Source organism: Mauremys mutica, chromosome 18 (genome assembly GCF_020497125.1).
Source record: "Mauremys mutica isolate MM-2020 ecotype Southern chromosome 18, ASM2049712v1, whole genome shotgun sequence".
Classification (NCBI taxonomy): domain Eukaryota; kingdom Metazoa; phylum Chordata; order Testudines; family Geoemydidae; genus Mauremys; species Mauremys mutica.
In genome coordinates, this window is record NC_059089.1 from 20,959,165 (window position 1) to 20,984,233 (window position 25,069).

The following is a 25,069-nucleotide window of genomic DNA, read 5'->3' on the forward strand; positions in this document are numbered from 1 at the left end:
GGAGCTATGCCGATTTACACCAGCAGAGAATCGGCTCCTTAATGTCTTGCTGAGAGTCCATTTGGGTGTTCTGTAGCATGCTAGCATTTGTCCCCTGGGACTTTGCCACAAGTTCACTGAGCTAACGCGAAGTCTTTATACAAAGGATGGGGTCTGCGACTCTTGTCAGCATCGGTATTACTGTGTGCAGAAGATGATGAGCAAGGACCACATATGCAGCGCATACATTCATCATGCCATCGAAGCAATCTGTGGCATTAGTTTAAAGGAGTCTCATGACACTAGTCTTTCACCACAGGAGACTCATGTTCAAATTGGATCCCAAGAGACATGGGGGGCTCACCCAATCCTAAGGACATGACATTTATCCTCTTGGGTCCTGTATTTAAAAAACGGGGAAAGAAAGTGTCTTTGGGAAAGCTGGCTTTACAATTCCGGGATGGTACCTCCCATGCGAAAAATCGGTCATGTCCCCGACAGTGCAGGCACTGGGTTTGTTTGTACTGACTGTGGAAACACACAGCCTAAATAAAGCCTGACTTCTAAATCTATTCCTAATTACTGTGCCCTTTCCACTCTGGAACGCTGGAATCCCTAAGAAAGGTGCCGCGACAGAAGTCACTACATGCATTCGCTCTCTGAAGCGTACTGGCTTTGGATGTAGGAGTGACAAAAAGCTGTTACCCTCTAGCAACTGGCCGACAGATGGGATATGGCAGTTACTGCCAGCCGGAGGTAAAATCCTTCTTTTGGCTCAGGCGGCGGAGGTGTGAGTTTGTGGAGCTGAAGAAGAGGGTGCTAGTAGTAACCAAGGGTGATTTCAGGACATGGATTCATTACACAATCTTCTAAACCCATTTTATAGTAATACTGAACTTAAAATATAACGGGCATAGGTAATTACTGAGAGCATAATGACAGTGAATAAAATGGTCCTAGTAAACCAAACCATCTAGGATAAGAGATCCCATTAGCGCCTCCTCCTCAGAATCACTGCCTGCAGACATTTCCAAACTTAATCGCTAGAGACTTTAATTGCTTGTCAGATTCACATCTGGCTAGAGCCACATCCTGAGCTGATTTACCATCCCGTGGGGCGAAGGGTCTAGAGGCCAAACGCAAACAGCATGAGGGCTGCATTACACAGGAGAAATTTTTCAAATCCATATAAAAGATTTTCACTTATCATTCCTTCTCTCCTCTGGGATGGTGAGCGGAAGTGATTTCTTCTTGGTTAATTGCCTTGGGGGGGGACCTGATGCTTGGATTTGCAGGAGCCGAGTTTTGCTGGCAGGAACACAAACTTCTGTTTCTGATATCATCCCACGCCAAATTTCAGGCTGCTCCCATCCAGTATTTGGGTTCAGACAATTAGGGAGTGCAAAGCAAGATGGAGAATTTGGCCCTAACTCTGGATTTAATTCCTGAATCAACACACCAGGCGTGGAGGAGTTTGGATCTGAGAGTTCTGACTCAGGCCTATGTTGGTCCAATGGATAAAGTATTGGACTGGGATTCAAAAGATCTAGGCTTTATTCCCAGCTGTGTGACCGTGGGAAAACCTCCCTGTGGTCTTTGTTTCCTTCCCAGCCTTGTGTCTCTCTCCCCTATTTAGGCTGTAAACACTCCAGGGCTCTTATGAAAGGAACTTTTCTTCACACCCCCACTCCAGTTTGGCCACCATACCAAAAGAATCAAGAATTTCTTCAGCTCTAGACCTGGGTGCTTCTTGAAAAATCATCACCCTGGAGAGAGACTAGCACCTCGCCCCGCTTCCTCTGGGCTTGATAGAAAACCAGTTACAGGCATGTGCCTTGATAGGTTAAAAGGAGACTCTTGGGCCTCAGCTACCGAAAATCAGATATACCAGCCTTGGTTTGCTCTATGGGCAAGTCAGGGCAGCCGCCTGCTTAGTCAGTCTCCATCCCTCTTCTTCCAAACAGGCAGGGCATTATAATGCACACACATGAATGCTGCTCCCTCACTGCTCTAGAGGAATCCTATAATGTTACCATCTCTTGAGCAGTACAGGCAGGCTGAGGGGAGGGACCACACAACATGCATGTGAAACCCCTCGCCACAGACACACTCACGAGTGATAGCGGCAGGTTCCTTAGTACAGAAGCTCACGCAATGTCAAAGCTGCAGCCCTGGCTCTGGCCGGCAACAGATTTCCCCATAGCAGGAGGGGCAGTTTGTTTTGAGGGTAGTGCTGGGCAGAGGGATGCAAAATCTTGTCAGTCGGGTTTTGGTTTTGTTGACAAAGGTGGGTTGCAGGAGTTTTCCATTTGAGCTAAAGCTGCAGCATTCAGAGGGTTCAGGGACATGATCTGAGAACCGGGGCATGTCCATTTTGACAGTGTTCCTTTAAATAGAGCGGGCAACATTCTACTCCCTTCTCAGCAGCCGCCGAGGGCCCCAAACGCAATGAAACCAGTGCAGTTCTGCCGTTTCAGACCTCAGTGCCAGGGTTCCACACCACCTTGTTCACTGCAGGCCCAAGCTCCCGCCACACCGGTGCTTGGCCGTGGCTGGGGACAGGGCAGAGGTGAGGGAGATCAGAAGCAGGGACTGTGGATCCATTGCTAGGTAGTCCCCATTCCCCACCGTTTGGAGGCATAGCAGCAAAGGGGGCCTTAGAGACGGAGGGAGATTCCATCTCCCCTAGCCTTCCATGCATCGCAACCCAGCTACTCCAGGTTGGGACAGGGGAAGGATGTTGCACTGAGGAATGACAGCCGCAGGGGTTTAAGCCTGGCTAGGAGGCGCCTGTTTCGGCCTATTGTCAGCCCTCTATTGTCAGATCTCTCCTGCGAGAGAGGTTTTCACGGCAGCGAACAGCGCTGGGCTAAGAGGAAAGAACAAAGAGCGGAGGATGCAAAGGCTGAACACCGCACGCCTTTGCAAACACGGTGACGCATCATTAAGCAATGAAAGTTAGGAGAACAAGTCAAGGACTGCAGAGGAATGCTGCAATTTTTCATGGCACCGGGCTCAATGGCATATGCTGCTACACACAGCAAGCCGCGGCAGCTGTAACAAGAGAAAAGCAACACACTCTTTAGGATTTGCTCCTGAAGCAACATTAACCTGGTACGAGCTAGCTGACATTAGCATGTGGCTGGCTCAGTAGGCTTCTGTACCCCATTCCTTTGTGGTATTCCCAGCTGGAATACGTCAGTGCGAACACGAGCGCAGCAGGGGATCAATCACGGAAGAGATGCACTGACTTTGAATTTTACTTGCCTTTATTTGTACCAGGAGCCTCCGACCTCCTGCAAGCCCTGGAACCAAAGCGGAAGTCAGAGCACACAGCTGTTTGAGAGCCAGAGGACAGGCTTTCTTAGAGCACCCAAATGAGCTGGGAGCACAAGGCCAAGGTAAAGGATCTTGTGCGCCTATGTCACTTAGGCCCTTCTTCAAGTATCACTCTGAGCCTTTGTCACAATAGGGCCTGATCCCACACCCAACGAAGTCATCAATGGGAGTCTTTCCATTGACTTTAATAGGAGCTGGTGAAATAATAGTCCGTGGTGATGTAGTGCCTCCCAGGTGAGATCTGAAAACACTTTCCAGCCACCACAGAAGTACGCCTCTCCTTCCCTCACTACTCGCATGCTGCGGGGCGGAAGCTGAGGCCCGGTGGCGTTAAAGCTGGCATAGTCACACAGGTAGGTGCCTAAAATACATCCACATTTAGACACGTAAATAAATGGCCTGTGATTGATGCCCAAAAGCTCCCATGCAAGTCTGTGGTACTGCCCGGAACAGAACCCAGCTGCCCACTCTCCTGGGCCTGCTGCCTCTCCATTCCCCTCATCACCCACCGACTCGCTCACTCTCCTTGCTGGAATGCAAAGCAGGACTTCCCTGCTGATGATCGACAGTGACTTCTCCGGGCCCTGTAATCAGCAGCGCCTCATCCCCTGAGATCCAGCGCATCCCCTCAGCAACAAGTGCCATGCATCCTTGGGCAACACGCTTGTCTTCACTGCTAAGAAGGATGCCTTTTTTTTTTAACCTCGGGGCAACTAGCATTTGTGAGCTCTCCTAAGGTAAAAACGAAGGGAAAACAAGGCACTTTGGTCTGGGTAACCTCCTGAGACAAACCCCAGGCAGGGGTTAGTGTACTTTGCTTTGCGGTAAAACTAACATGCCTTATCTCATGGCTTTGCCTGGGGAATCGCTCGCACACACCGTGACCCTGAGGCAAAAAACTCCAGCTCTTTAGCAGTAGAAAAAAAGCCTCCAGAAAGATCAGAATCCAGACCTAGTTCCCCAAAGCAAGTACAGACAAGTTCTCATTCTCTGTCCCTCCACCAAAGCAGCGTCCATGCACAACCACGACTTGGCCAAGAGGCTGACTGTCCTCACTATGCAAGCAGGTCTGACCAAAATAAGATACCCCCCGCCCCCCATTTGCTAAAATAGTGGGATTTAAAAAAAATCCATTTTATTAGCTGTGGTGTCCGTGCAGAGTCACTTCAGGGGGTTCAGTTCACATATAAGGGATTTACTTTCAAGAAAGGCTCTTTGAACCCGCTAACTCCTTTATCTTTTCAAATAGTTGCACTGTGCACACACATTAAAAATGGATGAGGCAGCATGAGCCGTTATTTCTAAACCTCCTGTTCAGCTTGCAGAACTCGGTTTCCAAGGGACATATATATTTCAAACAGATAAAAGGACATGCTTTCCAACCCACCCCAAGCAGCCCACATTCAGCCGGTGGAACTCACTGCCACAAGGTATTACTGAAGCCAAGAGCCTAGCATTATTAAAAAGTGACTTTGGATATTTAATTTTCCCATAGCAACTTCCCTTTTAAAATAAAAACAAAATCCTTCCTCTAGTTTTGGACTGTTTTTCTTTTTGCACTGCGGCTGTCAATCCCCAAGCATCCACCAGCCAATGAGAGATTAATTCTTCATTTCTTTTCGTTTGACCATTTTCACTAGGAAGCCCTGGGAGGATCACCAAGGGATCCTTTGGTCATAGATATCCAACAGTTTGTAATATTTGATTATGAATGGCTTTCAATAATCTCTAATGACTGGACATGTCTAACACATACGCTTAAAATCTCCTCTTTCACCACAATGTCTCCATCATTTATCCCCATTCAGTCTCTCTCTCTCTCTCATTTAACCTGACTGGTGATTAATCAAAAACACGATTGCAACACACGATACTTTCTCAAAGCCTCAAAATGTATCCAATAATTTCTAAAGTATCAGAAGGGTAGCTCTGTTAGTCTGTATCCACAAAAACAATGAGGAGTCCGTTGCACCTTAAAAACTAACAGATTTATTTGCGCATAAGCTTTTGTGGGTAAAAAACCCGCTTATGCCCAAATAAATCTGTTAGTCTTTAAAGTGCCACCAGACTCTCCAGTAATGTCTTGTGTCCTCCTTGCATCCGAGGAATATGCAGCCTGCTTGAAAGATGTTTTCACACTGTAGATGCAATTAAACAGCAACCACATGCATGTGGCTGGGAATAAACCCAGCTGCTGTCTCCTGAAGCAACGCGTTCATTTCTGAGAGACTGGCAGGGATCGCACAGAATCCAAGAGTGTTTCCTGCATGTGCTATTCGTAATCAGGCAAACAAGAGCCGGGATGTAATTACAAGTGCCGTGTCACTGTACAGAATCCATATACCCCTTGCGTTTGCCTTCTGAGGATACCAATCATACCATCTCTCTAGTATGATAAACTAAGGCACAACGTGAACAAGCCACATTGGATGATTCTACAGGGATAGTTGACAACCTGACACCACCTAAGCTAAGTTCTAATTTGCTGCACTCACCCCGCTTGGGTATGCAAGATGGATTCCAGCACTTTAATGAAAGAAAAAAAATGCCCTCACAGACTAAAGGACCAGTTCTGTGCTCACTGAAATCAATAGGAGATCTGCCATGGACTTCAGTACACAAGCACACCTTTGAAAGCCCAAGGCTTGCGTGAACTGCCTTTGGGAGCCATAGTCAGCTGCAGCGTGCATGGAACAAGGATGGTCGTTTGGTGGAGCCACAGGACTGGACTCAGGAGAATGGAGGTCAGTTCTCAGCTCTGCCATGGACTCCCTGTGGCAAATCACAATCTCTCTGCCCCGATTCAGCAAGGTACTGAAGCACATGCCTAACTTTAAGTACTTTGCAGCTAATGGGACTACCCACAAGCCTAAAGACAGGCAACTGCTTGTCCAATTGGGGTGTCCCCATCCGTAAATGGGGACAATAATACTTCTTTGATCTCACTCTTCTTTAGTTAGACTGTGAGGTCTTTGGGACAGGGACTGTCTTCCACTGTATGTTTGTACAGCACCTCGCACAATGGAGACATGACTTCAAGTTGGGGCTGTGTCAGCTATTCAATGCAATAGAACAACACTGAATTGTTACCATCATCTGTAGGCTAAAATGCCCAGATAAAATCAGTGCCAAAAGTCTCAATGGGCTTTAATTTATGGCTAGGAGATTGGTCTGAAATCCATTAAATGATCTCCCTTGCCAAGGAAAATGTGGATTGAGGTTCTGTGGGTGGGGATCCCAGAAGACCACACGTAATTCTTATTACCAGTGATCACAGCATGTATTAGAGCATTTGTTGCTGATCCCATCTGTGCTCCATGACAAGCACCATTCACATTAATTTGGTGATCCGTCCCAATTATTTTCTTATGCTGCAATTATCAATACCTGTGTACATCATGCAGCATAGCGTTTCAAGGACAAAGGGTTTTTTCTTTGGGTCTCATCGGCTTTGGTATGTTGCCCAGCTCACTGATTACTGTAGTCATGGTAGCTGTTTTAATTACACAAAACTTCTCTTTAAGAACAGTCACTGTATTGTAAAGCACTGGGGTTTTGAAAGTGTCTCAACCAGAGTAATTCAGCCGCACACTGAGAGTGAGGGATTTTTGCAATGTACGTCCTGTTTATAGTTCCATTTTTTACACCGTCCATACCCCATTAATCCAGTTATTAGAAATTCACATTAGCACAGGATCTGTGAATAGCTGGGCTCCCAAAGGGCTCTCAAACTCATCCATTTGAGAATACTCTTCTCGTGACAGCTGCCCTCTCTAGAAGGAAAGGAGATGTAACTATAGCAATGCAAGGGCGAGGCACAGGACAGCCTGTTAAATCTCAGGGAAGGGACCAAATTTGGTACGGATTGGGATTGCCGGATTCCCTCCTGTGTCCTCTGGCTATCAACGAGACTACGGTCCATTCCTTCAATGGCAGCTCTTCTGCTGATGCGCCATCATTTCCCCACCTGCTTCAAGTCTGATGTCAGCGGTGGCATTAACAAAGCCACTGGAGAAAAGTAAAGCAGTCAGCTGACTAGACCTGTGCTTGACTGAGGAGTGTATTGATACTATGTGGCGGCAGCACCAGAGATTCCAGGAAGTCCACTAGGGACTTCACTACAGCTACTGATTTTACTCAGAAGGTACTAAGATACTATGGCAGGGGTAGGCAACCTATGGCACAGGTGCCAAAGGCGGTACGCGAGCTGATTTTCAGTGGCACTCACACTGCCCGGGTCCTGGCTACCGGTCCGGAGTGCTCTGCATTTTAATTTAACTTTAAATGAAGCTTCTTAAACATTTAAAAAACCTTATTTACTTTACATACAATAGTTTAATTCTATATTATAGACTTATAGAAAGAGACCTTCTAAAAACGTTAGAATGTATGACTGGCACACGAAACCTTAAATCAGAGTGAATAACTAAGATTCGGCACACCACTTCTGAAAGGTTGCCGACCCCTGTACTATGGTGATGGGTAGCAGTATGAAACAGAGAGAAAAGTGTTAAACAGAGATTCCTTCTCTCTAGGGATGAAAAATTACACCAGAACCACCTGTGTCTCTGTATCCCCAACAATGTATCCACTTTGCACTGTGAAAAAACAACACTACACTTGGCTATTACAGTGAGACGTGCTATAGGAAAAAAATACTATTCCATTTCTGTAGCGCCTAGAGGCTCTGACTGAGGTCAGAACCCAGTTGTGCTAGGTGCTGCATATATGCATAACACTCTAAGAGACAAGACAAAGGAAGTATCATCATCCCCATTGGACAGACGGGAAAAGGAGGCACAGAGAAATTAAGTGATGTGACCTGAATCGGGCAGGGAATCTGGGGCAGAGCAGCAATTGAACCCAGGCCCGTCTAATGTCTTAACCACATCATCATCCTCTTCCTTTGAAGGCCTTGAACCAGAGATACAGGCAGAAAAAGAAAGAAGGCAGAAGAGAAAAAGTCTCTTCTTAAGGGAGCAATAAACCTCCCTTTGCAGCAAGAAACTCATTATGCATGGAACAGTATTCAAAAAGTCAAGGGACATGGTCACTGTGGTGTGTCACGGTTTGAAACCCAACTGGCCTTCGTGGCTTGAGCCACAGCAACCCAGAGCACAACAGACAGCGGGTAGTGGGTCCTGTAATTCTGTGTGTGCACGGGGGGGGGGGGACTTTTTTAATTAGCGGGGAGATGAAGGTGGGAGGGATAACAACTTATGTTGAACAAACCACCTTGTGCGACAGATAAATCCCATTTTTATCTTAGCAATCAACAGAAGCAGAGCAGCAGCCGGGAGGTAAGTCAATGCAACATGCACTCAGGGCTACACGGCACCAAACGAAGTCAAAAATTTGCCACTGAAATTATAACACAGCACAAGTAGTAAACATGCAGCACTGTCTGCAGCTACAGCTGCCATATATTAAGTCCAACTGCAGTGATATACTGCAAACAGACCATTTCATTAACAATAGGCTTTCGCTATTTGTAGCTTGTTCTTTGGAGGAAACACGCTGTCATCACTGCATAGCTACACCTGAATTACTCTGTGAAACAGGGTTTCTCTGGCAAGGCCCACACAGCTAGAAAATTTTTATTAGGTAGAAAGATTCTGAGTAACATACAAGTTTTGTTTTATCTTTCTGTCCTTCGCGGGAGATTGCATGATCATGGAACATATTTAAGAAAAACAATAGGCTTGAGGAGTAGTTGTTTTTTTTAAGTATGGATTTTCCTGCATGATCCCAAAGCCTAGAGCCAAAAAATGTTTTGTGGGAGAAAATACCTTCATTTAACAGTGCTGAAGTCTATATACAATGTGTGAACAAGTGGCCTATATTTGTTTGGTTTTCTAAGCGCTTAGGGCTTGAGCCAAAGCCAAATGTCAATGGGAGTTTTCCCACTGATTTCAACAGACTTTGGGTCAGACCTTTAGAGAACACCTACACTGCAACAAAACACCTGCAGCTGGCCTGGGTCGGTGACTCGGGCACATGTAGCTTGGGCTGCATGGACATAAAACAGCAGTGTAGATATTCAGGCTAGAACCCAGGCCCTGGGATCCTAAGACATTCATATAAACAACCTCCCTAAGGCAAGGAGGGGGTTGCTGCCATCTGTGGAGACCTGCATCAAAAGGAGCAGGGATCAGGTTCCGAGACGGCAGATGTCTGCAGTCATTTCAGAGAGCAAACGCTGCTGCTAGTTTTCATATAAAGTTCATCTGCGCTTGGCTTCCATAGTCAAGGCTTTTTAAGATGACAGTGCAAGAAGTGATCTACTTAAAAAAAAAATGCAGGAATGGACAAAAGGTAGGTATGTATTTTCTTATTGCTAGGGTTAGGGTGACCAGACAGCAAATGTGAAAAATCGGGACGGGGGTGGGGAGGGGTAATAGGAGCCTATATAAGAAAAAGACCCCAAAATTGGGACTGTCCCTATAAAACCGGGACATCTGGTCCCCCTAGCTAGGGGAGGTGGTGGTGAGAAGAGGAAGAACTTTCATGGGATTTTTTTTGAGGGTGAAGAAAGCGATCAGCACCACGTATTCCTGTACGGGCAGCTGACGAACAGGGGAAGGTGGGGTTAACACGTAGGAAAAACACGGAGTCAGAAAGTGCAACAACAACAATAAAAGTGTTATCAACACTTTGCTTCTTTAATTACTATGCCAAAGATTTCCAGATAAGAGAGTTTAATGGGAGTTTTAAAAGCCTGTAATAAAATAAATGTGAAAATTGAATTGATATACTGTAGGGGGGAATATCACACCAATGGACTACAAGCCATCGGGCCTCTTGCATCCTGGCTGTCTACTGGACTTGGAGTTCCAACCAGCCCCCCCGTTAAACTTAATGGGAGTCTCCCAATTGACTTCAGTGGAAGCGTGATTCAGGCCTTGCAGAATGTTATTGGTCTACAGCAGGCTTAGCAGTATGGCCAGCTTGCTCTTCCTGCACCTTTCAGACCTGGGAAAGTGATCAGAAAAGAGTGAAAGAACCGCAAGAGGGTGTAAGCAACACACCAAGCCAGGGCCTACCTTTCGCAAGGTCAGTGTAATCTATACATGTGGATTTCCCTCCGCCCGCTCCCACAATGCTTTGATGCTTTTTTCCCTTAAAATAATAATCACTATAGCCTTCTCCAGGACTCAAGACTACTCTGAATAATAAACAGTGCCTAACTCAGATGGGGCTTTTGATCCTCACAGCACTTTTCAAACCTTCGCTCACCACACTGCCCATTGTACCTTGTGGAAGCTGTCGGTTTCGCTGTTTAGAGCTCATCTTACACGCAAAACTTGCATCCCTTTAACTATATCGGCATGGTTACAGTGGTACAAACCCCAGAGTGTGGATACAGTTATAGCAATAAAGGCACTTTATGCCTATTCTTGTATAGGAAGGGGAATCTGCTGACTGCCGCTATGACTGTCTCCACACTTGGGGCTGCACTGGTATAACCAGATGAGTAAAAACAACAAAAATCCTCCCCCTAACCAACAGTTAGACTGATACAAAATCTGTGTGTAGACCAGGCCTAAAGCAAAGGGGTGAAGTGACTGGCCCAAGGCCATAGAGAAAGGATCAGAGCTGGGAAGTGAACTTGGGAGTTCTAGACTATGACTCACGCAACAGCAGTAGCCTGTATGTGCAAACTGAAGCACCGTTTTGGCAGCTAGCCTGCCATGGGCAGATGTGCAGAAGGGAAGCATTCTCCCCAAAACAAGCCTGCACTATGAATCTGCTGCAGCCCCATGGCGAAAGTCAGCGCCCCTAATGCAGCCCCTTTCAGAGTCAGATCCCTGAAGAGCTGGGTAGCCAGGGATCTTTCGGCACTGCCCTCTCTGATGTGGTGTTTTGCCACCCTGATGGAGCCTTGCTGTGGTGCTCAGTGATTGCTTGGCACGTAAGGTGTTTGCAGGAGGGCAGCTTTATTTCGTTTCCAGTTCCAACCAGCTGTGCCTAACAAGAGCGACAGCACCTCGCCCTGAAGCTCAGCCCCTCACGGCAGTCCCCCCAGTACTAGAGTTGTCAGGTGCAGGCTGAGGCGGAAGCCAGAATCCTGCTCCCCCAAGGTTAGGGGAATCAGACCATCACAGCGAAGGGGATCAGCGTGTCAAACGTCAGCATCAAACTTCCCACAATGATCATAAAGAACGGGTTGGACTTTTTAAACAATGGAAACAGCTTTTCCCTGTTCTTTCAGTCATAGCCAGGACAACTGACCCAATGAAATCAGGCTCCACATTAGCCCTGCAGGTTGTGAACTACCAAAATCGCCAACTGGCTCCCTCTAGCCCACATGATCCCCTTCATTTCAGAGCGGTAACCGTGTTAGTCTGTATCAGCAAAAACAACGAGGAGCCCTTGTGGCACCTTAGAGACTAACATTTATTTGGGCACAGGCTTTCGTGGGCTAGAACCCACTTCATCAGATGCATGGAGTGGAAAATACAGTAGCAGGTATGAATACACAGAACATTTCAGTGACTGGAGCCTGATTTGCTAGGGTTTTCCTGGCCAGTTATTTAACCGTCATTAGCATTTCAATGACAGCAGCCAGCCTTTGAAGGGAGTGGTAGGAAAGGGGGACAGCCACTCTTGTGGGGACGCTTTGTTTCAGGCCCAGGATGGCTGTAGATCCAACAAGACAGAAGGGTGTTTATTCCCAGGAAGCGGAACTAGGCTTGCGTGGCCAAGATCCCAGTTTTCCTGCAGGAACCCAGGATTCTACCAGATGCCACAAGAGAGTTTGTATTAAAAAAAACCAAACACTCTGTGGGGGTTATTTTGGGAACGTACAGAACAGAGGTGCAAGTCACCATAAAACCTAAGGACAGTTGGGGTGAAAATGCAGGAGTGTTGCAGATTTACTGGGAGAGGGGACATACACTGGACTGTATAAAGCTTAGGAGGAGGAAACGTCTCCCTCTCACTTCTATCTGTGCTCACCCTGCAGTCAGGGCCGGCTTTAGGCACTGCGGGGCCCGATTCGAAAGAGCTGCCTTCGGCGGCACGGCAGCGGCGGGTCCTTCTTCCACAGCAGCGATCGAGCTGCCGCCGAAGACAGCGGCGGGACTTCGGCGGAAGTGCTATTGGCTGCCAGTGCCTTCGATGGCACAGCGGCGGAGGGTCTTAGGGATGTTGCGGGGCCCTCTTAGGGTGCGGGGCCCGATTCAAGGGAATCGGGTGAATCGCCCTAAAGCCAGCCCTGCCTGCAATGACTGTGCACACATGCAAACTACCTACACACTCTCTGCTCTGATGTTGTCTCACAGGCTAATAAAACTGCATTAGAAGCAACTCAATCATTTTAAAACGTTTTGCAAGGAATTCCATAAAGACGACAAGAGGAGGATGGATTTGCACTGTTGATATAAAACGCCTTCCCTATTGTTCAAGCAATTAGGAAAAGGTCCCTCCCAACTACTGTGCCAAATAGCCCGTAAACCGAAACTGTTCCCCTCCATTAATACCTGTTCATGTCCTAGCTAACAGTCACACCAGCAGTTTTTCTGTATTAAACACTATGTGACTCCTCAGGAAATTGAGCAGTGGCTCTGCCACGGGCCCTGCCCCCACTCCTCCCCTTCCCGCCCCCTCCCCTGAGCCTGCCGTGCCCTCGCTCCTCCCCCTCCGGAGCCTCCTGCGTGCCACGAAACAGCTGATCAGGAGGTGCGGGGAGGGAGGGGGAGGCACTGATCGGCAGGGCTGCCGGTGGGCAGGAGGCGCTGGGAGCAGGGTGGTGGAGCGGATGGGGGGCTGCTGGCGTATTACTGTGACTCTTTGGCAATGTACACTGGTAAAATCTGGTTCCTTATCCGGCTCAGGTTGGCCACCCCTGAGCTATGCGATGACGTTCCAGATTAACATTTCCTCTGGGAAATTTGCCAACAATTAATAATTACAGGAGCACAATGCCACATAGATTGCTGCTCTGGCCGTTCCCCTAGCTCAAGGTAGCAGAGACCTGCGGTTTTGTATAAGTCATCCTAGGTTGCATTCCCCTTTATCAGCATGTGGCCAGAGTGAGCAGAATAGCTGATGATCATGAAGGCAACCACAGCCATGGAATCACTGAAAACTCCAGCAGCTAACGAGTGCAAAGAGGACAGATATTTGTGAGAATTCCTCTGGAGTCTGTGGCTTGTTTTTTTCCCAGAGACCCTGATTCACAGTTGGATATTCCATGAGACTCAACCAGACTCAAACATTAGACGAGAAAAGTCTGGATGAAGTTAAGAGATATCCTGCCCCTGGTTCTTCCCCCACAGAAACTTCTCCAGGAGTCTGCTAAGCATATAGTGCACTTAAGTACAGTCAATGATCTGAGAAATACTTCAATTATCTGATCTTACCTAACTCAGAAGAAATTCTGTAACTACCAAGTACATTTGTAAGACATCCCTGGTTCGATCCAGGTAGGAGTCTGTACTGCTGAGGAAACATATAAACTATAGTCAGCAGTTCACTTTAATAAGCATCACAAAAGCAGCCTGTTTGGTGTCTAACTTTCACATGAACACTGCCAACTTATTATCTTTGTAGATTCCGATGTGATTAAGCACTGGGGGTGGAGGGGAAGCCAATTTTATCTAAAGCATCATGTTAAAAGAATCTTACCTAATTCCTTTGGTTTGAACGATACTGTGGTGGGAAAGTCTGGATACAGCTGATATCACCTGGAAAGGAGAAAACAAAAAAAACCCTGGTGTGATTACAATAGAAAAGGGAAGCTATAGCTAAAACTATGGAGAGAAAGATACTTGGGGATCGATTTTCAGACCTGCTGAACATCTGCTGCTTCCATTAACTACTCCTGAAATGTGAGTACATGGCCCCCCTGACAAACAGGCCCTTATGATCAGTTTTGTGGTAGTTCCCAGCAGCCCCGGTCATTGATCAGGACCCATTGTGTTAGGCGCTGCACAAACACAGAACAGAAAGATGGTCCCTGCCCCACTAAACTTTATTAAAACTGAGATCACAACCCTATCAAGAGGCAAAGTAAAACTGGAACATTCCAACAAACCAGCAGATAACACACAAGGGCTTTAAAGATTGATGTGACAGCACATAGCCATCATGGTGTTCAAATGACATTCCGTCAATGCTAACACAACTTTTGTTTTTGCTGCTGAATAGAAACACACAAAAATGTTAACCTTCTAATTTAAAGGAAACAAATAGGTAACAATGTAATACAAAGAAATCCCATCTTGGAGCTCACGCACAATCATTCTAGATCTGCTCTAATAGTTTTATGCAATAACCAGGTACCTCTTGAGGAATTCTAGCCATGCAGTCTTCTATTGGATCATTTATGATCTTTTTGCACATGAAATAAATAGATTGAGCCAAATTTCACTGCTAGCGGGAAGTGGGCTCAACTCCTATCATTTCAACGCAGTTGTGTCCACTTATTTCAGGGTGAACTTGGCTCACTGTCTTGTTTTCATAATAGATCTGACCCAGAATCTGATAAATGGCCAAAAATAAAGAAGCATTAATATTTCAACAAGAAAAAAGCCAGCATGAATTTTTGTGTGTATGCTGTGAAAAATTCATCCTGTTTTGCTACCAGGTATAGCTCTGATAACTTTTGTAAATTGACAAAACACATTGCAATTTTAACCTTGAATGAGAAAAACTGAATACACTTTTCATTTTAAAAAAAGAAAAAAAAAGTCCGTCTTTTACACACATGCAGCCATCAATTTCCAGTCCCCGCAAAGAAAAAAAAATGAAAACCTGTTTTATATTTCATCGCAATATTTTCTTTCCTTGGTCTCCCCTTTTCCAACACGGTTTCCTCCACTGCCTGGCACCACAAAATTCTCTTTAGCTAGTGAACTTCCAAAGAAGTGGTTAGTGCCTGGGAGTGGTGGTCAAGACTCCTGGGTTCTATTCCGGGCACCGCCACAGAATAGCTGATCTTCACTAAGTGCTACCTTGCCTGGGATTCAATTTCCCCATCTGTAAAATGGGGATAAGAGTTCTTACCTACCTCACAGAGGTGTTAGGAAGTGTTTATAAAATTGCTTTGAGACCCTACGTGCAGGATGACATGTAAATGCAAAGCTTTACTAGACTTATGACATCATGAACTGGTAACTCAGTATTAGGACCAGATTTTCTGAAGATCTCAGCATCCAGCAGCTTCCACTGTGATGCCCACTGTATTGGGCTCTCTTTCAAATCTGGCCACTTCACCTTTATTACCATGCAGGAAAACATGGGCTCTGCTCTTGGATTCTTGCTGCCCAGGCTAGCAGGGGACAGGAATGCCTCAGGCCATGCTCACGACCATTAGTGCTGGAACAATTTTTATAGTGGGAATGCTGAAGGCAGAAATCATGTATTTGGGTTATTACTACTTCAAGCCAGGAGGTGCAGCAGCCCCCACAGCAGCCCTAGTTCCAGCACTTATGCTCACTACCAATTCCTCTGGTGGATCATGATTCAGACCCTGTCAAAACTAAAGTCCTCTTCAGCCCTCCTTAGCCAGAAGGCTGGTGACAGTACGATGCAGATTGGGGGGTTAGGCTGGTGACATTTATAAAGCATACAAGACAGGTATCCACAGGGCTGTAGCCAGCACTCCGAGGATCTCTCCGGAAAGAGAGAGATCAGCCGAGACACTGCCAACGAGACACTTAAGAAAGCAAGATGAAACCTTTTGACCTCTCAATATGGTCAAATCCCTCTAGATTCTGGACACAGCTGGATTCAACAACATTTGGTAGTATCTGGGGTGCTATAAATGGCTTTCTTCTTTCTTAGCACCCGTTTTTTTGGCAGAGGATTTCAATTGTTCTTTTGTTTCCCCTTTTGGATTAGTTGGTTGCTTTGTTTGTTTTTTCTCTCCCCCTAAATTGAACTTTCTTGCATTTCACCTTTTTGAAAATTACCTACGTTCATCTTAAGAATCTTCTGTCTACACAAAGCTGAAAATGCAGGTGTAGTTACAGAGAGAAGGTGGGTTGGTGGCTGAGGGATTTTACAAAATAGGATCAGAATTTTGGGGGGTGGGGGTGGGAAGGGGTTAAAAAAAGAAAGGATTTCAATTGGAGGAATTTTTGATTGCATTTAATTTTTTTCCCTTTTTCGTTTCAACATTCCCTGCAGTGTTGAAAACCCAACCCCAAAGCACTGGACTACTGTAGACACAGCAGAAAGTGAAACTGACGATAGATAAGGTGAAACAATCCTGTGTAGTTGCTCTGGAGGGTAGGTGGGGAGAGGAAGTAAACACCAAAAAAGGGAGGGATGCACATGGCTATGAAAAGAGTTTTCCATTTCAGCTCTCTAAGGGCTTGTCTGCACTGGCAAGTTTTGTCACCAAAAACTGCCTTTTGGCGACAAACAGCAAGACCGTACACACAATGGGACTTTTGTCGCAAAAAACACCCAGTTTTGGCGACAAAAATCTTCCACCCCTACGAGAGAGGTTTGACTTTTCCCCTCCCTTTATTGTTGACAAAGAGCCAGTGTACACACTGCTGATTGTTTTGTCGACAGAACTGGCTTCGGTCAGTATCCCCCAATACCTGCCCTGATTGCTCTGCTCAGTGTTTGATCTCTGCTGCCCTGCAGGCATGCGCCCCTCCCCTTTCAAAGCTCCGGGAAGTATCTGTGTGCTGCTCCATTTGGGGAACAAACAAAGAGCAGCAAATCATCCTGCAGCCGGAGGGGGACAGACGCTGTGCTGCTTTGCCATTCCTCAGCACAGAGGAGCTCACAGAGCTGCTAGCAGCTGAGGGGGCTGTGGAGAACTCGGAGATAATCCCAAGATGCGCAGCGCTCAGCTCTTCCTTCCCACAACACTGCACTGTGGGATCAATGCACTGTGGGTATGTCTCACTCTATCGATGATGGTGTCCCCAATGTGGACATGATCTGTCGACAGAGGGAGCAAGTGTGAACACCCTTTGGCGAATTTTGTTTTGTTGACCTTTGGGTGTCGACATAAGTTTTGTCAACAAAACTTGGTGGCGTAGATAAGCCCTAGGGTGGTGTCAACGACTTCGGTAAAGGGCTGATCGTCTTGTCTTTGGCCTTCAAGGCCCTACATGAATCCCGCCCCTTGCTTTTGTATCTGACAGAGAGCCAAATTCTCTGCTAGTGTACATGGGCGTGACTGCATTGACTGCAAAGGGAGTTATGCCCATGTATACCAGCAGAGAATTTACCCCAGTCTTACAACTTTGACCCCCCCACACACACACACTCCCCACCCCCTTGATTCCCCAAAAGTGTTGTCATTAATGCTCACGCTGTCCCCCGACACAAGGAATGACTTCCGCTCTAGCATGCTGAACCCCTTTCAAATGAATCATCAAGGTATGCATGTGCCATAAATACATAACAACGGCTCGGATATTATTCTTACTCAACCCACTCTCCTTCTATTGTGCGATAGCTTCAGTCGCCGAGTCGCATCTAAAATTAAAATCCTTGCAAACACACGAGTGATGTGAACCAGGCCTGACTGATCTCAATGAGCCTAGTCACACACAGGAGAGTCTGTAAGCTGTCCTGGGCACATCCATCTATCTGGACGGTCGGATGTCGAGCATGCTGCAGTGAAAATAAGCAGTATACTCTTATGTGTTTAAATAGCTTGTTATCAGGCCAGTGTCCCTTTAACAAAGGGAAAACCCATAGGGTTTGATGTAGCAAAGTAAAAGGCAAACATTCGAGTTGCATACAGCATGTTGAACAGCTCTTCTAGCCAAGTGCCAAAGCTGTGTGTCTTGTGGTGTATTTTCCACTTGAACATAGTCTGCGGGGTTTTCTCATTTTTTCTCACAACAGTTTAGAGCTCTATAAAATCCATTTGAAAGCACAAAAATCACTCAGTAAAATCAGTATTGCCATGTAGTATCAAAATGCTATGGTGCCAGGTATCAGAGGGGTAGCCGTGTTAGTCTGTATCCATGAAAAGAACGAGGAGTCCGGTGGCATCTTAAAGACTAACCGATTTATTTGGGCATAAGCTTTCATGGGTAAAACCCCCATTTCTTCAGCTGCATGGAGTGAAAATGACAGATACAGGCATACATATACTGACACATGAAGAGAAGGGAGTTACCTTACAAGTGGAGAACCAGTGTTAACAAGCCAATTCAGTCAGGGTGGACGTGGTCCACTCCCAATAACTGATGAGGAAGTGACACCCACATCCACCCTGACTGAATTGGCCTTGTTAACACTGGCTCTCCACTTGTAAGGTAAACTCCCTTCTCTTCATGTGTCAGTATATGTATGCCTGTATCTGTCATTTTCACTCCATGCAGCTGAAGAAGTGGGGGTTTTACCCATGAAAGCTTATGCCCAAATAAATCGGTTAGTCTTTAAAATGCTATGGGTTATTCTGCCTGGACAGAATTCAGGAAAGCATCCCTATTTGGTATGGCCAAAGCATACCAAAGCCTTTAAAATAAAAAATCACAAGATTCATGATTTTTAAAAATAACAGATTGTGGGATCTTTTCATTTACTTTCACGTTTTGAGCCTTCAGCGTTCCCATCTTCAAGATTTTCTTTGCAACCATGAGATCTAAATCTTTTTTTTTTAAATTAAAGAGGAGATTCTCATGTAATAATATAACTCCAGGAGCTTGGACTTTAAGAAAAACACCAAATATCATGAAACCCACTATAAAATCATAGAGTTGGCAATTCTGCTATTCAGCAAAGCACTTAGGAACTCGCTGGAATCAATGCATGCATATACTGAAGCAAGTTATTTAAGTTTAGCACCTTTTCAAGGGCTTTGCTGAATCTGGGCCCATGGATGTGTTACAGAATGCCAGCTACAGGTATTGCAAAGTTTAAAAACAAAGTGTTTAATTACTAAAATTTACTAAATGCCATCATGAGTATTCAACCCCATTTAACAGAAGTTATTTCATTAACTTCAGCCCTCTCTCCAAGGCTTGCTGCAATTGAGGCTATAGCAGAAGACCTCACACTCACACACACACACACACACACACACACACGAAAGGTGCAAACATTCTGTCCAAAGAGGAGACTTCTCAATCAGCCCAGTAGACATTTTCAAGACTCTCACTCGACATTACAAACCTCACCCTTGAGCACTTGTCCCCACAGTTGTTCTGCCACTTGAATGTAACTGTCATTTCTGATTTGTAAAGAGGTCAGGAAAAAGAACATATTATTAAGAAGAGACAGATACTTAAATGGAGTTAAATTTACCAAACAAGCAGAAAAACAATCATCTGACCTACAAAAGCCCAGGCCGGAGGCATTCCATCTGCTTCTGCTACAATTCTTTCCTGTTTTTGAGCTGACATGAAGAGGAAAAGCTACTTTTCATTGTCTCCCTCCCGCTTGCCCCAACATGCAGCCAACCCCATAAGAGAGACTTCTTGCTCAATCAATCATGGAGAAAATGCAGCTTAGGGGGCTCGCTTTAGGCTAACTTCATACTGTAGGCAAGGATTCCGCAATGAACATGCAGACGGGTGCCTGCCTCTGTGCCCGATGTGGGCACCAGTAGCTCATTGTGGGATCACGGCCTTACTGTGCAATCCTGTTTATTTTTGCTTTCTGCATGCTCCAGATCCCTCAGATCATCCAGGCAACGATACAAGCTGGATTCTCAGTTAATCGGGTGGGACATGGGCCATCTTAATGCCCCCAGCATTCTAGGGCCGTGGAGTCTCCTGCAAGTTAGACCAGTCTTGGGGTTGGGCAGAGAGGAGCTGTGACATTACACCCCATATTCTTCATAGAAATATTGTTATGATATGAATATGGCATAACCGAGATATACTTTATGCAAGATGGCTCATGTAAGGTATCACTGGAAAGGTTATAATTTACTGAATGTGATTATCCAATTTATATGCATGTATTATTTCTGTATCTAAAGTTAGGAATATTGACCATGTATCTGTATTTCAAATGTGCTACTTTGGGGAATATCCACAATTAGCCTTTCAGGTACAACTATGAAAAAGTCAGACAGGCCCAATGGCCTATCAATATTCTGCCTCCCTGCCCAAAGAGACACTGAAAAACACCCGGAAGCAAGACCTGAACTTGGGGGAGAACAGTTGAGCCCAGATTGGGAGGGTGTTTAGCCTGTGAGTAATAATACCTGAAGTTTCAAGCTGCAGGCCAGTGCAGTTGGCTTTCAAGAATCTTTGCAATCTGCCTGAAATAACATTTAAGGTGAGAAATTACTATTTGTAGCCAATTCCTTTAGTGTATTAAGTTTAGTCTGTGTGTTTTATTTTATTTGCTCAGTAATTTGCTTTGTTCTGTATCAGAGGAGTCGCCGTGTTAGTCTGGATCTGTAAAAGCAGCAAAGAGTCCTGTGGCACCTTATAGACTAACAGACGTATTGGAGCATGAGCTTTCGTGGGTGAATACCCACTTCGTCGGATACAAGCTTTGTTCTGTTTGCTATCCCTTATATTCACTTCAAATCTGCCTTTTATAGTTAATAAATTTGTTTTGTTTATTGTTAAACCCAGTTTGTGCCATTTCTAACTGGGGGGAGGTGGGTGGGGGGGGGAGCAAGAAGTTGTGCATCTCTCTCTTTGCAGTGAGGGTGAGGGCGAATTTTTATGAGCTTGCGCTGTGCAGATTTTTCTATATAGTGCAAGACAATATCCCTTTGGGTCTGCACTCCAAGGGAGGTGGGCACTTGAGTGCTGGGGCAAGTCCCTTAAGCTGAGTCTTCCCAGAGCTGATTTCAGTGTCTGTGTCATTCTGCAGCTGGGTGTGGTCCTGCCTGTGTGTGCGCTAGAGGAGGCTTAAGAGTCTGGCTCAGAAGACAGGGCAAAGGGGGCCCAGGCTGGCAGAACAGGTGGGCTCAGTGGTAACTCAGTACATCAGGTGGCATCTTGAAGGGAGGCCACCCATCACAGGAGCCGCAGGACAGACTGCTCCGGCCATGCTCCTGACACACACCCTGGGCTGAAGGCTGGGAACAGAGCTGGTGCAGAGACCCCACGGCAGATCAATACCATCCCTCTGCAAGGGGTGCCTCGCCTTTCAATGTAAGGCTTCTTTGTCCTCCCCGAGTGTCCTAGAAGTCCAGAATCAAGCTGAAAGAACATGTTCTTAATGTGTCCCGTCCCACCCTGTCCCTGACCAACGTTCATAGGGAATAATAGTAATAAGAAAAAACAGTGTGTTTTTCATACACAGAATTGTACAGAGAACTTAGGAACTCGTAGTGGAGATGGCACATAGTCCATCTCCCTGTCAACCCTACTCCACTTCTGCAGCAGGGAAGCCTTCATGGGGGCCTCTCGGAGTTACTGTCAACGATAAAACCACCACCACCACCACCAATCATGCAATTAAAAATAACCGTGTAAACTGGGCAGAGCTCCCACAAGGGATGTTTGTTTCCCTTGGCATGTTCTACGTGGAAAACCGCCAACTCAGAGAGGCTTCACAGTAACCCAGCGCAGGCTGTGGTTTGCACCAAAGCCTGGCGTGGAGCTCGAGAGTTTGAAAACAAGAGCAGAGATGGATAGGCTGCTATGCCACGTCCCCTCATCTCCACCCCACTAGGGTGTTTATGGTGCCTGACTCGTGTGAGAGGTTGTTGTGAATGATGCTAGACAGTCACACACCCCAAGTGACCTACTGCTGCAGACAGAAGAAAACTACTGAACGCTCACTCCTGCTGCTAAGAGCTGCCCTCTGGGCTCAGCATGGCCCTAATGCGCTACGGCAGAACGTTTATTGCTGTCCCTTAGGATCGTGAACAACATGCTCCTGGTTACACCTTAAAGCAAAGCGTCAAGACCCAGTGGTGAGGTATATAGTCATGAGCTTTATTGATTATTTCTGCACTGCATGGGTAACTGCACAGCATTAACTCTGCTCCCAGCACGTATGGGATTCCTTGTAAATCTGGGGATGGTTTCTCTGGGAATCATCTCTTTTGAGAGTTTTCCAAAGTCATCGTCGGGCATTTGGAAGGCACGTCCCTGGTACGTTAGTGCTACCTTGCTGGCTGCTTTGCAGAAGGAGGGATTTCCAAAAGCATTCATCCTTGGCCTCTACCTGTGCTCCCCATGCAGTCAGTAGTAACTGAAAGTCCTACTTTGGTTTTGTTCTGGAGTGGTGTTTATGTGACGCCATGATGCAAAGTCAGATCTCTGAGGAGTGAAATTTGGTCACATTTCACTTTAATACTTGCAAACAAGGAAAGAGGAAGAATGTGCAATGGGGAAAAGCAGCATTGGGAGGCAGAATAGAACTACTCACATTGGAATTTTACCAGGACATTCAGGTTAACATGAAAAGTGCCATGGAACCTTTAACGACCACACCATGTTCTGGGCCTCTGCTTTATGTATCATGTGCAGGGTTGCCAATTTTGGTTGATGTATTCCTGGAGATTTCATCACAGGACATTAATCTTTAATTAAAGATTAATCTTTAATTCCTGGAGACTCCAGGCTAATCCTGGAAGGTTGGCAACCCTAATCATCTGGACTATGGTCCCCTCTATTCGCTCAATGGCCTCAAACACCAAGCTGGGGCATTGGGTCAGCGTAGCAACTTGGAGGAAAGAATGTCCCTTAATGGCTAGTCCATGAAGTTCTGCCATCCAAATCGAGTGACACTGAGCCGGTGACAACCATCGGGATGCCAGGAAGTGTTATGAATCAAGGCATAGGCAATGTTAGCGCACTCTGAGTTTACAGACAATCCTGAACACCAGCAAACGACAGAGACCAGAAACTGCTGCTTGCCGGCATCATTTCAATCCAGCTGTAGGCATCAGCCATATGGTTGGCAAATGCTTATCGTCACACTCCCCTGGGGAGAAGATCATGTGTAAAGAAATAAAGCAAAGCCCAACAATTAATACAGCGAACTGCAGGCCACGTAATACCTGCTTCCCCCACAGAAGGCCAGAAAAAGAGCTCTCTGGAGGTCAAAAGCTTGTCTCCTTTCACCAATGGATGGATGTTGGTCCAACAAAAGATTCCCTCCCACCTTGTCTCGCTCATTCCCTGGGACCAACACGGCTACACCACCACTGCAAATCTCCCAGAGAATGCCTAATACGTGGTGTATATGACTTAACAGGTGCACTACGTGAATTGTGATCATTATTGCAATGGCAAAAAAAAATTGCTTTATTGAGGCACTGGAAAGTTGAAACAATATTGCTGGGAAGGGGTGGACGGTGTGAGTAATGGAAATCACATCTTACATGAAATAACCTAGCGATGACAAATTAAGGGCAAGTTTGTAAGTGAGGAGACCCATCTCTGACCTGTTTTTGTTGTACAGGCGTGAGAAAAAGTGCAAGACTTCCTGGGTGGAATCTTACTCTCCCTGGTCCCCTTGATCTTAGTGGAGCCAGGATTTCATCCCAGAAGTCCCTACCTCCTCATTCATACGTTTGCAGCCTGTGTCATTCTGCCATTTCTCTAACCGATAATTACTATTAATTCCAGCATGAAGCCTGCAAGAGGGACCTTTGGTCTTCAACTCCTGCTACACATGGCTTGGAACTGAAGCATAAGAGGCAACAAAACTGAAGCATAAGAGCCGTAGTTTTGCATTTAACAGTTAACTGTTACATGGTGAAGAGAGAACCTGAATTATTCAGCAAATCGAGAGCAGAACTTGGCGAGTGTCAAAACTTAGTAATGTTTTCAGCCAGGAGAAACTTGGCCAACTGGAGATCAGCACAGAAAAATTATACCAGAGTGAAACAAGGAACTTTCCCTGTACCTTGGACATCTTCCTGTCCCAGCACATCTGAACAGAGTACTTTCAGAACCTGATATTTTGACAAATCAAAGGCACAATGGAGGGCATTATCCCAATAGCTCACAAGGCCATCTCTCTTTAGAGTCTGTTACGGACAGTCCCTCCAAACACACAGCTAAAATTAGCAACTTAGTTTATTAGACAAAGCATCCTTTTTTGCTACTATTGCTGGCATTTGCTTGACTTAATAACTTTGACTCCTCACCCATAGTGAGAGCATTTAAAGGTTTCATTCGGGCAAACACCAGATCATCCTCATCACTGTTATTACAGCAGTATAGGGAGCCCCAGTCATGGACCCAATTGTGCTAGGCACTGTACAAATATCGAACAAAATTACAGTCCCTGCCCCAAACAACTTACAGTCCAACTCCTTCAGTCTAAGTCACAGCTAAGATCCTCACCCAGATATACTTTGAAAATGAAATTAGAGCTGGTCAAATAACTGAATATACAGTTTGAGTGCTGGTCCCCCCACCCCTCCAAAAAAATGGAATTGGGTCAACCTGGAACAAAAATGTTTAAAATTTATTGGCAAAATAAAAGTCAGAAACGCTCATTAGGGTTAACAGACGTTTTGGAGCATGAGCTATTGTGGGTGAATACCCACTTCGGATGCGACGAATGGGCATTCACCCACGAAAGCTCATGCTCCAAAACATCTGTTAGGTGCCACAGGACTCTGCTGCTTTTACAGATCCAGACTAACACGGCTCCCCCTCTGATACTAGACATCATTAGGGTTGACTCAAAACAAGACATTTTGTTTCAATTTGAAGGTTTTTTAAAGAAAAAAATTCCAAAACAAAGCTTTTTTTTTTTTTTTTAAATTCAGAAAACCTTTTCTTTCCCCTCCCTCCCAACTTAAACAATTCACCCAAACCAACCCGGATTCATGAATTGTTTTGTTGACCCGAATCTGCATTTTTCAGCTAAAAAGGTTTTTCATGAAAAAATT

The 25,069-nt window shown here is 45.8% G+C and overlaps 1 protein-coding gene across 2 annotated transcripts in view; it reads right to left on the reverse strand.

Annotated features, from left to right (window-relative positions):
• Window positions 1-25,069, reverse strand: part of VAV2 (vav guanine nucleotide exchange factor 2) — a 304,625-nt gene that overhangs the window by 103,453 nt on the left and 176,103 nt on the right. For both annotated transcript variants that reach the window (XM_044992733.1, XM_044992732.1), the window contains exon 3: window positions 13,948-14,006. In XM_044992733.1, coding sequence (XP_044848668.1) covers window positions 13,948-14,006 — 59 coding nt within the window. The remainder of the gene's footprint in view (window positions 1-13,947; window positions 14,007-25,069) is intronic.